Source organism: Lissotriton vulgaris, chromosome 2_1, assembly GCF_964263255.1.
Source record: "Lissotriton vulgaris chromosome 2_1, aLisVul1.2, whole genome shotgun sequence".
Classification (NCBI taxonomy): Eukaryota; Metazoa; Chordata; class Amphibia; order Caudata; family Salamandridae; genus Lissotriton; species Lissotriton vulgaris.
The window spans coordinates 369,431,731-369,445,995 of NC_141687.1; the positions used below are offsets into that span (position 1 = coordinate 369,431,731).

General features: G+C 41.1%; 1 protein-coding gene across 1 annotated transcript in view; it reads right to left on the reverse strand.

Annotated features, from left to right (window-relative positions):
• LOC147730367 (NAD(+) hydrolase SARM1-like) overlaps positions 1-14,265 on the reverse strand; it is a 200,787-nt gene that overhangs the window by 106,011 nt on the left and 80,511 nt on the right. The window contains exon 3 of the mRNA XM_086955172.1: positions 7,009-7,221. Within this exon, the coding sequence (XP_086811298.1) occupies positions 7,009-7,221 (213 nt within the window). The remainder of the gene's footprint in view (positions 1-7,008; positions 7,222-14,265) is intronic.

The window sequence follows — 14,265 nt, forward strand, 5'->3', positions numbered from 1 at the left end:
AACAAACAACTAAGCATTAGACACCACAGATACAAAAGACCCTAAATATGCACTCTTGTCCGTACATGACACAGTTGAATCATACATTGACACAAACATAAACACACTTTACACACTACTGAAACATACCATCTCGCTTGCACCACTACAGGGAAATGCAAACACATCCAAGGTTATGTTTCTTTATATTGTATAACTTGCCCAAAATCAAACACCAGAAGCCCAAATCCCCATGTTCCTAGCCTCACACTTTTGTCTGTCTGTGTACTGCATTTATCCAAACTGACATGGTCTACATTTCATGACGTGGATACTACATGTGTAAAAATGATTGTTAATGTGTGAATGAATGTTTGTATACTCCAGCATTATAACATACTCTCTTGATTGAGTTGAACTATGGGGCTAAATAAGGAGCACCCTATTATCAGACATATATTTTAAGTGAGCCTAACCTACAGGAGTCACTTAGAATGCCAGGGACAGTGCTGTCTTCCAGCTCTTCTCTCCCTGCACCACATTAGCGCCTCGCTAACTGTCCTTCTCTGACAACAAAATGAGACTTATATAACTCTCTACTGACTTCTCATTTCACATCTTGAAGGAAGAATTAACCTATCAAGTGACCTGAGTGAATCACAGCTGCTCTATCACCTCACACCAGGGGAACCTAACTTGAAATCTAACCCTGAGTTACCCCGGTGCCCCTTTATTCACATCTGGGAAGACCCCCTAAGGAAAAGAGGCCTGAGCAGTTCTCTCTTTTTCATCTGCCCAGTAAATTGAGGAATGGGTGATGACCTGCAGAAGTGAGGACTGAGTCATTTCCATCTGCACTTCACTCACATTGCTGAGCAGGGATCAGTGGCCTCAGTAATTTCAATCCTCTGTTCCACTTCCGTCTGGGTGCGACTGAAAACTGATCAGTGGCTTGAGTAATTCTCATCCGCCCCTTCATTCACATGTCAGTGGACCTGAGAAGCAAACTCAAGCCTCAGAAAGTCTCAGCTCTCTTCTTCTCACATGGTTGACCCCGACCAGGCACCTATAACCTAAATAATTCTTAACTACAGCTGCTTCTTCATTTTTGCTGGGAGATCTGACGAGCGAACTGATTTTTGCCCATTTCTCAGCTGACTATTTACTCACAGCTTAGTGATGGCGACTAGAAATAAGAGGTCTGAACACTCCTGAAATGGACATGACATGTCAGCTAAGGCCTGGATAATTCCCAGATGCCTCCACTCAAACTTCTGTAAAGCCCTGACAAGAGAACTTTGACTTGAGAAACCCTCAGAAATGTCTCAATGAGTGGACCAGATTAGCTAGTTCCACCCCAAGTCATTGTGAGCTAGCTCTTGACTCACATGCGAGTACTGATATGGAATCAGTTCCCTCTTTAATTCTCATATATGGGAACCTGTAAGGTAGCAGCACACCTCCAGATGGGCTTTACAAGGTACGAGGTAAACTATCAGAGCCACCTCGCTGAGGTTTTGCTAGTAGAAGGCTCAATCTGCTTGTGACCTCGGGCAACAACAATCCATCAGCAGCAGTGTCCCTCTCAGGTCGGTTGATGGAGGTATGGGGAGAGTGGTAGAGGCTGGTGGGACTACTTCCACACCTTTAAAATTCCTGGCCTCAATTTTGCCACATCACCAACGACAGCTAGCAAAAACAGACACTGCCCTCTTAACCTGGGAAGAGCAATCTTGTTCCTGTTTATATTTCACGTTTTACTTCATAGGAAATATTACTCATTTCTAGTGCAAAGGGTGAAAAGAAACACTCCTATGTAGTTGCGTGAGCTCAGGTTGTGGGTTTGCCACGATTTAGAACTTTGGAGTTCAGGCAAACGCAGTACAAATTTCCCACAGTGCCTGTCAGTGGGTTTGGAATAAATGCTTATCCAATCCGTGGCCTCTCTGCAGAACACACAGGACAGTGGTTAGATGTGCCAATTGTAATTGTGACTATATGCGAAAGTGTGTAAATGAGGCACCCACCTGTCAAAATATTGACTGGGCGAAATTAAAGAAAATGCAGCACACATAGGTGAGCGGGTGTGTTGTGTGTGGGGGGATTGGTGAAGTGAAGGAAAAGCAAGGAAGAACGAGCAAGAGAAAGTGAAAAGAGGTGTTGAAGAGGAAAGAGATGAGTTATGAGATATACAGATGAGCGTTTCAAAAAGATATGATGAGAAAAAGAGCATACATGTCCAAGAAAGAGACTGTAGAACACAATGATATGAAGTGGAGAACAAGGCTGACTGACACACTCCGAAGACCATGCTCTTTCCACATACCACAGTAATCTTTAATTGCTTCATGTATTTTTCTTATCTATCTATCTATCTATCTATCTATCTATCTATCTACCTATCTATCTAGAGATACACAAAATACATGAAGTATGTATATGTATATGTATATGTATGTATATATATATATATATATATATATATATATACTGAAAAAACCATAGGTTTCAGGCCTTATATAGTTAGGAATTAGCATTTAAAAAACCTTTGAAACTGTAGGTTATAAAATAGTCAACACAAAGGTTTGTTCGTAATCAAGTTTACTGACATTGACAAAGGCCAGGCAGCTGAAAAAACGTTTGTCAGTTTCTTTCGGTTGCTAAAATTAAAGAATTATTGAATGTACAGCCCATGAGTGCGCAGCGTTCATATCTACATATCTACATCTATATCTATATATCTATATATCTATCTATTACCCCTGTGCCTTGCTGTCATGTGAGCAAGGCACAAGGGTGCCGAAACGTCATGAAACCGACAGGCGAATAAAACATTGAATGCCGTAAAATTGGTCATTGGTCCGTGCTTGGTGTATCTGTGCCAGCTGTAATTGTGACGCGCGGAATATACTGTGGTCGACGATATATATATATATATATATATATATATATATATATATATATATATATATATATATATATATATATATATATAAAGATAGATATATAGATATATAGAGATATAGATAATAGATATTTAAGAATCTTCCACCTCGGAGTGATTTAAAAAACAAAATACAGCTAACTCTTCTGGGGTCTTTGACTCAATTACCCAGGAGAAGTTCAGTGCTCTTTTTAATGTTGCTGAAGGGCTGTTGTGCTCCCTGTAGCCCTCCCGAATATTAATAAAATGCTTAATGGTGCCCTGGCGCTTCTAGGGGCACCACCAGGATCATAAAACTGTGATTGAACAGCCCTCAAAGAGCATTATGGAGCGCTGCTTGCTGGAGAAGTGAATAATAAATGGGCCAGGAACACATACTTTCCTTTTATATTCTTTCCTAAGTTGGGGACTGCAGGTGTGGCCCAAGGTACATGAGGCCCTTGACAGCTACAAGTAACTCTTGGCCTCGTGGGATGGGTGCCCCGGGTCCTGTAAGGGACTAGGAAGGGAAGGGCCACATGCCCCCTCCCCAAATAATCAGTTTTGCTTCAGGATATCGGGTCCCCTTGGCCTCTATAAGGCTCGGGAGGAGGTGCATGCACCTTTCCACCCCACAAAAATATTTTTTAAAAGGCTGTCCCCAGGGCCCTGGCCCACCCTGGAGCCTATAAATAACAAAGCAGAGGAGACAATGTGTTTTTTTTTATCTCGTCACTGCAGATCCTCGATGGATCCGCAGCACCAATAAAAAAAATCAACTTTTTGAACCTGGGGGGCAGAGGGGTAAGGTCCCCTTTGGGACTACCTTTACCAGGCCTAGAGTGGCAGGGTAGCTACACGCTGCCCCATATATGTTTTTCAACTTTTGTTCCAGGGAAGGGCACTAAGCCCCCGAGTCCTAAATGGCTGCCATCACATCTGTGTTGATGTGGTACAACACAATAGGATCATATCTTTTGATCTGTTAAATATGTGGATCCTCCGTGGCATGAACTATACCTTAATTTTGCACCTTGATTTCTCGAAGACTACTGAATGGATTTACACCAAATCACTGAAAGCATGCTTTCTGGACTGAGATCCAGCTTTCTACCAAATTTGGTGCAAGTCTATTCAGCCCTCTTGACTGTAGATGTCTCTAATTTTCTTATAGAAAATTGCATGGGGAAAACGTGTTTTGGGACCACCCCTTTTTTCCGGCCCCCATTTGCTGGATAACGTCAAAACTATTCAGGAAGGGGATTAGGTGGATGTACTTCTTTTTTTGGAAAGTCTGTTGAAGATTCATTAAACGGTGCCAAAGTAAAAAGTAAACAGAAAAGCTTTTCCTATGGAAACATAGTACTAACTATAAATTTCCAGAGGTGACTGCCACTGGGACACATATATCCTAGTGGCTGCAGATACTAACAACCTAAATACTAGATAAGACTAACAACTTTCTCGTTGCCCGAGTTGACACTTAAGCCACAGACCTTTTGGGTGTCCCTGTTTTGGAGTGGATTGCTCGCCTCTCCCTTGTCATCGGGGCAGAATTCAAAATAATGAAGATGCCCAGGATTGAAGCAAGTGGTAAGAGTGATCACTTCCTTTCACCAAGCTGCACTGCAGCAACTCCATGAAGCAAAAGGTACAGTCGGGGTATTCTGAGGGGGTGGACTCTACTGAACAATTGTCAAGCTAGCAGTATCAATATATCAACTGAGGAACCATTTTTCACTGTTATAGCCTTTAAAAAGGTCATTGAACTTTTGAGTTTCCAGGCTATATCCCCATTTGGAGAGCCTGGGCTGGTTCAGAAGAAGAATAAAATCAGTCCATCCTGGGGATACCTTAGCTGCATCCTAAAGGTATTACACTTTATAAATACACCAGAGCAGTGATTCCCAGAACATGGGTTCCTTATGCCCCTATGGAGCTGTGTGCATGAGCGCATGGTTAGGAGTGTGGTACTAGTTTGGGGGTTCTGGGAGTAATCACAGATGGCTCTGAGTGCCCTTGGATATGCCAAATGTGAGCACTTGGGCAGGAGGTCAGCTCCCACCAGCAAGCAGGAAATCTCTGCTCATTCACTTCTATGTTGTCCTGTCAGTAGAGTAACTGAACTCAAAATGGAAGCTAGGATCGCAAGCTTCTGACAGTGAGCCGAATACCAAGAGGCAAAGGAAGTTGATAAGTTGGCACTTCGACCAGCAAACCATTAATAATGAAGCTGCGATGAGCAAGTGCGCACAATCAAAGTCGGTTTTATTTTAATCACTTGTGATGACTATACTTATCATATTGCACCACCTAGTAAACTGGTACTTCATGTTTCCACACACACACCACTACCAAGCAGCCCAACTCAAGGCAGATTACTCACTGCAATGCGTTAATGATCAACAGACACTTGGGGCCTGATTACAAGTTTGGCAGATGGGTTACTCCATCACAAACGTGACAGATATCCCTTCCGCCCTATTAGGAGTTCTATTGTGGTCCGTTGAATATAATGGAACTCGTTATATGGCAGACAGACATTTGTGATGGAGTAACCCGTTCACCAAACTTGTGATCAGGCCCCAAGAGAGCTCAGTTTTCCCAGCTATGACTGATCATTTCCTACAAAGCCTCATAGTACTGCCAGGGGTACCATAGAAACAGCCCCCCACACACACACATACACACTGCATGAATCATAATCAATAGGACATAGAAAATTCACAGTCAAAGAGAGGTACCTGGGGGCACAGAACACAAATGAACAGAGGTTTTACAATGCAGGACTGACATGACACAAACTAGTCCTCTACTTTGTGATGTGGTGTCACCGGAAACATGTGTATTAACTAAAGTCCCGGTGGATGACTTTTATAATAATAATAATAAAATAATAAAGGGATTTATAAAGCACATGGTTACGCCATCCCGGCGTGTCCCCTCGCTGGGGTGAGAGACAGTGGCAGCGGCCCGGACCACGTTCCGGGGAGCCCACCTGGCTAATCTGAAAACAAATAGGTTTTAAGTGCCTTTTCTTTCTTGTTCAGAAGTAACAACCATTACTAAAAGACGGGGGAGACTAAAAGAATGGCAACACTCCATCTGGTGGTTGTTTTTTCTCAGTAGGATTCATGCAAAGTTTAGGGAGAAATTGAGGTTTATCAGAAGGAAAGTGAGACCTGGAGGTATCCACTTTGGCAGTGTCCCCAGACTATGATATTTAACAGTGAAATGTTTGCAGTTGCTGCTGCATAGTAGGAACACACAAATGCTTACAATTAGCCCACAGTCAGGTGCAATATAGAATATAACCTGGTAAGTGCCTTAAAGATCAGTCAAAATAAAAAATGGTTAAAGGCTATACAAAGCATATTCATTAGATACAATAATTATTTTTCATGGCTGCTTCCTGTAGTTGTGCCACTATCAAACAGGGCTTAGACATGCATTGATTCAATTGCTTGGGAGCATAGAAGTATGGCTCAGACTAAACAAAGGTACATCTCAGTGGCGGCTGGTAGGGAATGGTAGCAGGGAATGTGGGGGGCCAGAAAAAAGAAGAAAAACGTACCTGCTGGTCGCCAGTCACTACCCGCAGCCTCTCCTCAGTCCTTGCTGTTTTCCTGGCCCTTGGCAGCACCCAGGATGCCCTAGACAATCAAAACGCTGCTGTCACCAGCCTGACAGCAGCATCATGATTGGTCTGAACTACCTGGTTCGGCACTCAGACAGAGAGTGGGACCCTGTGTATGTTCTTCACTGAGGCTGTGCAATGCAGCCAAGTGGAGAACATGCTAAGTGCCAATGATGGTTTGGCTGTCCCAAGAAGGCTAGCCAATCTGTCATGCACACTTTTGGTGCACCAACTACCTCTGACACGAGCCTAGCCCCGCTCCGCCCTAACCTGGCTCCATTACACTAAAAATAAAATGATAATAGAGCAGTGGGGCGACGCTCCTCCACCATAACAGAGGAGCCGCCACTGGCACATCTGTTTGAGCGGCTGATGAATACCATACATGATGGATGACATGATGTTACAAATTGTCTAAATATGAACATTTATTTGCTTTTGATCTCGGGGTTTCACCCCAAATACGTACAAGGAATGTTTCACAGTATTTGTTAAACCCAATCTGCTGCAGCCAGATCTGCACTTCCAGAGGCTTCCAGTTGGGAACTGTTCGCACAATCTGGCGGGGTACCTCCTCTCCCATCATCTGCAGTGCCTTCTTTGCTAGGGCTGAGACTGTGCCATCGGTGGAGTAACACACTATCCTCTTCAGGCTTTGAGTGGCACCAATTTCATTAAACATCTGGAAAATACAAAAGACGATAACATGTCATTCCCCATCTCTCACGAGCTGCAGGCCTAAGCGAGTGAGATCCCCTAATGAAGGGCGGAAGGCTGCGTTATGCAGAATAAAACAGTCATTAAGATGGAAATGCTGCTGCAACATTTGGACAAAATATTGAGTTAAAAGTATTGAGAGATAGAAATCTTGTAAATTAAATATTGTGGCACACAAATATAGTGATGCACTCACGTAGTTGACAAAAATATCATTTTTGAGGTAACACCGTTTTAAACAATATTCATGTTCTTTTATACCATTTTCACTAATATGGTGGTTAAAAATATTATTTTTTTATTATTTTAATATGTTTTTTTTCATTGACATTAATTTTATGTGTTACTATTGTTTATATAAATGTTATTATTGTTTTTGAAATATAGCTTGCAATTTTAAGTGATTTAGATGTGTTTACTTAATTTTTAACTGTAATGCATAGTGTTGTGGGTTGCTGGGTTTTCAGGGGGCTAGGTTGTGAAGTTAATTAGGTAAGAATTAAGAATTATTTAATAAATGTTATTTAAGCATATGATTAACATTTATTATGTAAATTATGTAATGATTTATTTTAATTTGAAGTTATTTGCAGGATGTTAGGTTTGTGGTGGTATAGGGTGGGAAGTAAAGGAATAATTAAGAATTGTTTATTAATTGTTAATTTGACTGATTTTTAATTATGCAATTTATGGAATACTTATTTATTTGGCTTATATTTTCATTGCGGGCTGATAGGTTTGTAGGGTGAGAAGTTATTTAAGTAATAATTATTTAATAATTTATTATGAATTGTTAATTAATTATTTAATTGATTTATAATTATATAAAATATGGCATATTGATTTATTTTACTTATATTTTATTTGTGGGTTGCTAGGTTTGTAGGGGTATAGGGTGGGAGCTTAATTAGGTAATAGTTAATGAACTATTAATTCATATTTAAGTATTAATTATGTAATTGAATTGTAAACATGTAAATTGTGAAATACTTAGACTGCAATAGTTTTTATAATATTGGATAAATAGAGTTTATAGCATTAACGGTTTTATTTTGAATATTTTATAGTATTTGTTTTTAATTTTACATTTATTTTATGTTTATTGTATTCATATATTTGAATACTTTAAACGTGATATATATATATATATATAGATAGATAGATAGATAGATAGATAGATAGATAGATAGATAGATAGATAGATAGATAGATAGATAGATAGATAGAAAATACAAACACATATATGAGTGTTTATATAGGAATATATATATATATATATATAGTATTAAATATTAGTGGAATATATGTAATTGAAATTATATTAAATTTATATATTACAATGTTTAACATTTACCACTTTAAACTCTATTTACATTAAAATAAATCTGTATTTTTGTCTATTTTTGGCCGAAAAATGTTCTGTTACTTTTGTACTTAATATTAGAAGAATAGGAGCACGATATTGTGGTTTAATATATTCTTGACACAATATTAGCACCAACGATAGTTTGTATCACGATAATGTGTCAGCGATCCACTGCTGCAGTAGCTCCAAGTACATTGGCAGTGCAGGCAACAACTAAACGATAAAGTGCAAAGATCGGGTACCAACGACAGAGCTTCATAAGGCATTCATGCTAAAAGGTGGCCGCAAATAACAATATTATGCAATACTATACAAGTTTATAAGTAAATAAATAAATACACCACAGTACGTCTACTGCTGTGTGCAGAAAGACTGTGCTCTATACCTGGGTGGGAGCTCTACCACTGTTTATAGTGCCAGGGGTGGAACTAACAGATACATTGGAGAAAAAGAGACAGTGCAAATACATGGAAAATTAATTGACAACTGGTGAGACGAATAATTGGTAACAGTGCCATTGTCAACGACTGGAGCGGAAGCAGAGTTTACAGTGGATAGAAATGTGCATGATTAATGACAGCATGTGCGGTTGGATCATAGGCTATGCCTGGGGCATCAGTTTGTAGGTTGGCAGGAGGCACACTTTAGTGCCAGCCCTGTGACATTATGGATGCACCTGTGACATGCAGAGGGAAGAGTCCTCACAAAGATGACCATCAGAGGTGGGGAGCAGAAGTATATGGGGTGCATGATTTATCCAGTAGAACTGTAGCTGTAGGAAGGTAGGTGTTCACAACAGAGGATTGGGACATAACAGTGGGGAGACAGAAGAGATCGGGTTAAAGGGTATTTAAAGCAGAGGTCGGAAGACAAAGTTTACAAAGATGAACCTCTTCAGGAGTTGTCCAGTAATCTGGCTGTCATAATACATTGAATATTGTTTGAAGAGATGGGTGTTCTGCTCCGTTTAAAGAGGAGAAGGGATGGAGTCTGCCAGATCTGGACCAACTGGAGCACCAGACTATTTTTGCATAGCAGGAGAAGGCCTGACATCTCCTCTTGCACGTTTCCATCACATTGTCAGGCTCAGTATCCAGAACCTGGAACTCCCTTCCACCTGAGATTCGCATTACCTCATCTGCTGTTATGATTAAAAGGGTGGTTAAAGCAATTGTGATGAACAGATTCTTCCCAAAATGACCTGCCATCAGCTATGTCAGCAGATACAATTTCTGACACATATTATGTTATTACCTTTAATTTATCCATTACATTATCATTACAAAAATAAGTTACATACCTGTAAATGTTGTTCTCCAGTAATGGAATCTTTCACAGCTTCACATGCTTGAATCATTTCTCATCGTCAATATGGGAGCCCCCGGTACCATATGATAGTAATAAAAAGTTAAAGATAGTGCATGAAGCCCCAAGGCCCTTCAATTTTGCAACCTATCATAGTCAAGTAAAAATAAAGACCAAACTTATACCTCAGCCAATCAGGCTGCCCTTCTCTCCAGACCACTCCTGAGAGAGTTCCATTTCCTCAGATGTTCCATAGCACGAGTGACAGACAACCACTGAAAGGAAGGAAAGGTGAGACTCTCAAAGAAGGAGGGTGGGTCGCATGTGAATCTATGAAAGATTCCAATACCGGAGAACTACAGTTAAAGGTAAGTAACTTATTTTCTTACTCCAGTATTGGACCTTTCATAGATTCACATGCTTGAGTCAAAGTATAAAACAGTGGTGAGGCACATTGCAATGTGAGTGACGAAAGATACAATTGCACATGGAGAATACTTGCAGATGATATCTCATTATATAACATAAACAGAAATATACGCATTGGTATTTAGACATATATAGAATTATATATTATGTAGGTTGTGAGAAAAAAATTACTAAAAATATTGAGCATGATGTGCATAAGAAAAAATATTTATATTACTTTAAACAGTGTGCAGAGCTACAAAAATTGACTGTGGTTAGACGGAAAAACCTCACCTTTACCGGGAAAGATGTCTCAGGACCGCTTGCCCTACTGCTACATCCCCTTGAGGAGTAGAATTGAGACAGTAGTGTTGATTAAAGGTATGCAGAGACTTCCAGGTAGCTACTCTGCAAATGTCCTGGAGTGGCACACCAGCACTCAGCGCAGTTGATGCTGAAACAGCTCTTGTAGAATGGGTATGCACCGTAGTCTGCAGTGGCCTTCCTGCTGCTTGGTGCCAGAATTGAATCGCCGCTGATATCCATCTTGCTATACTTTGTTTGGAAAGGAGCTGCCCTTTCCGAGGTGCGCTGTAAGCCACAAATAATTGGCTGCATTTTCGAGATTTATTGGTTCTATCCATGTAGAACATGATGCATTGTTTTAGGTCCACAGAATGAAGGGCCCTTTCTGCCAGTGTTAAAGGATTCAGAAAGAAGGTCTTCCATATGAGCGGTTCATTGATGTGAAAGTAAGAAGGTACTTTAGGGATAAACTTTGGATTTGTATGCAGGATTACCCCGTCATCTCTGAATTGTAAAAAAAGGCTCTTGGATAATGAGGGCCTGAATCTCATTGACTTGCTTGGCAGATGTTAGGGCTACAAGAAGAACAACTTACCAGGATAGGTATTTTAGATTCGCTCTGTGAATGGGCTCAAAAGGGACCTTTTTGAGCAGTGAGAGTACGTGTTTAGATGCCAAGGGGGAGGAGGAGGTCTTACTGGAGGAAAAACCCTAAAAATTTCTTTAGGCATTGCTTTATTATCCTTCATGACCATAGCAAAAGTGAATTAGGTGATCGTCAGTATCGAGATACTGTAGCTAGATGAACCCTGATTGATGTGTGAGCTAGACCTGAGCATGCCAAATGCAGCAAGTATGTCATGATTTGCTCTGTCGAAGAATGCAGAAGGTGTAGTTGTTCCTGTTGACACCATGAATAAAATTGTTTCTATTTGCAAGAATAGGTTTTGTTGTTACTGTCCATGCTGGCTCTGAACAGAGTTTCCTTACATTCAGGAGGGATGTATAAATGGCCTAAATTCATTATGCTCAGTAGCCAGTCTGATAGATGAAGACACAGGGGATCTAGATGTAGGAAATGACCTCCATCTCTGGTCAGGAGATAGGGCGATACTTTGAGTTTGATGTGTGCTTTCTCTAACAGTAGGAGGAGTTTTGTAAACTGTTTTTGGCAAGGCCACATTGGGGCTGTGAGTATTAATCTGAAATGTTCCATTTTCATCTTTGTTAGAACTTTTGGGATCAGTGGAATGAGCGGAAAGGCTTGAGCAATGATACCGGACCATGCTATCGAAAATGCATTTCCTCATAACCCCCGATGGTGATGCCAGCTTGCAAAGAACCTGCAGTTGCAGTTCTGAATGGGGGGCTGGAGGGGAGCACAAAAAGATTCGGCTTGCCCAACTATGAGAACACTTGATTGAGGGTTTAATGGTTGAGTTCCCATTTATGGCAAGAGGTCGTTAACTTGCTGAGTGTGTTCGCTGTAGCATCTGTTTTCCTGGGACATGCTCAGCTTGAAGATACACCCATATTGAAGAGACCAATCCCAGATGTCCTGAGCTTCTCGGGAAAGAGGAAGTTATCTGATACCCTCTGGCTTGTTTATGTAATGTATCGTTTTTGTATGAAGGAGGACTAAAGAACACTTTATCTTTGGAAGAAAAACCTGTAAGGCCAGAAGTATAGCTCTGAGCTTGACGGATTGATGTGACAATGTTAATAAGGTTTTTGCCACTTATTTGTGGGTCTTGAAAGTATGCTCCCCATCCGTCCAGGGAGGAGTCAGTGGTGATGACTGAAGGTGCTGGAAGGCTGAGAAAGGAAAGGTTTAGTGAGAGATGTTCTGGTAGTGTCCACCAGGTTAGAGCTTTGATCATTGTCAAGGTGACTTTGATGATGTTGTCGAAAGAGCAAGTGGTCTGAATCCATTGAGCGTCGAGTTCCTCCTGATGTTGTTGTATTTGTAACCACCAGTACGGAACCAGAGGGATGTATGATGACATCATCCCTAATAACGACTTGTAGAGGCGCACTGAAAGAGACTTTTTTCTTTGTATCACCTTTGCCAATGATATAAGTTTGAGTTCTCTCCCTGGCATGGGATATGCCTTGTTAAGTGCAGGTTTCAACCTTGCTCTTAAGAAGACAATGCTTTTTGATGGCGGAAAGACAGATTTTTTGCGATTCAGGGTGAGTCCAAGGTCTTCTAACAGATTTATGCAGGCTCTTGTTGATCTTTGTGCTTCTTGATTGAACATCGCTTTGACTAGTCATTCATCCAAGTACAGGAATATCTGGTGTTTTTGTCTTCTTAAAATGCTGCTACTGGAGCTAAACATTTTATGAATATTCGGGGCAGCCGGTTTCAGGCCAAACAGAAGAACACAGAACTGCAAATGATTGCTGGCTACTGAGAATCTTAGCTACTTTCTGTGGGAAGGATGGATGGAGATGTGAAAATTTGCATCCTGAAGGTCGATAGTTGACAGATGATCTCCATGATTTAAAAGGATATTCTGCAAGGTGACCATGCGGAATGTTTGTTTTTTGAGGTTTGTGCTGAGATCTCTGAGATCGAATATTGGTCGCCATTCCTTCTTCTTCTTTCGAACCAAGAAGAATCGGGAGTAGAATCCCTTTCCTTCCTTGAAAATGGGAAATATCTATGTCACTATTCTGGAGCATGGTTTGGATCTCCAATTTGAGGAATCGTAAGTGCTTTGGAAGGGAGAGGTGAGAAAGATTTGAAGGTGGGGTATGGATAAATTCTAGAGTGGGACCAAATTGCACAGGATCTAGAATCCAGTGGTCTGATGTTATCAGTTGCCAACTTTGGAGGTGATGAGAAATTCCTCCTCTAGCCTGAATGGGGAAATAGAAGGAACAGCCGGAATCTTTGAATGGTCATTGGCAGCAACCGGTGTCTTTTCCTTACTGTCCGGTTCTGCCTGTAGACATGGTTCTGTTATAAGCAGTTTGAGGTGGCTGCCTATGTGAGTACTGTGGGCAGAATTGGTGGGCGGTAGAGAAGTACAAAGGATATCGATATAGTCGATACATTCCACTGTATGATGGGAGCCGTCTCCCTCTGGAACCCCAAAAGGGCAGGTTTTTTTTATATTAGAGGGTGCCTAGCAATATGGGGATGTTGGTGTTTGTCTTTATGGTTTCTAGGGCTTCCTCAACATGTTTACCAGATAGAGCTTCCCCATCAAATGGAAGATCCGGTATTTTGTGTTGTACCTCTGGCCTAAAAGAGGTAGATTTAGGCCAACACTGTCTCCTGAGTACAACAGAACCTGCCAGCTTTCTGAAAGTGGTTGTGGCGATATCCATTACGCAATCAGATGTGCGTTCCCCCTTCTGTCAAATGTTCTTAGCTTCAGATCTAACATCCTCTGGTAGTTGTTCTAAATATGGAGACATGTCAGCCCACAGCTGATGATCATATCTGCCTAGGGTAGCTAATGAACTGGCTGCCATGATAGTAAGCACTGACACCAATGATAACCACTTGCCAATGTCATCAAGGTGCCTACCCTCCTTGTCCTGAGACAGCGATATTGGGGCCAATGGGTTCTTAGAACTGCTTTGAGCAGCTTGTGTGATGACCGAATCCAG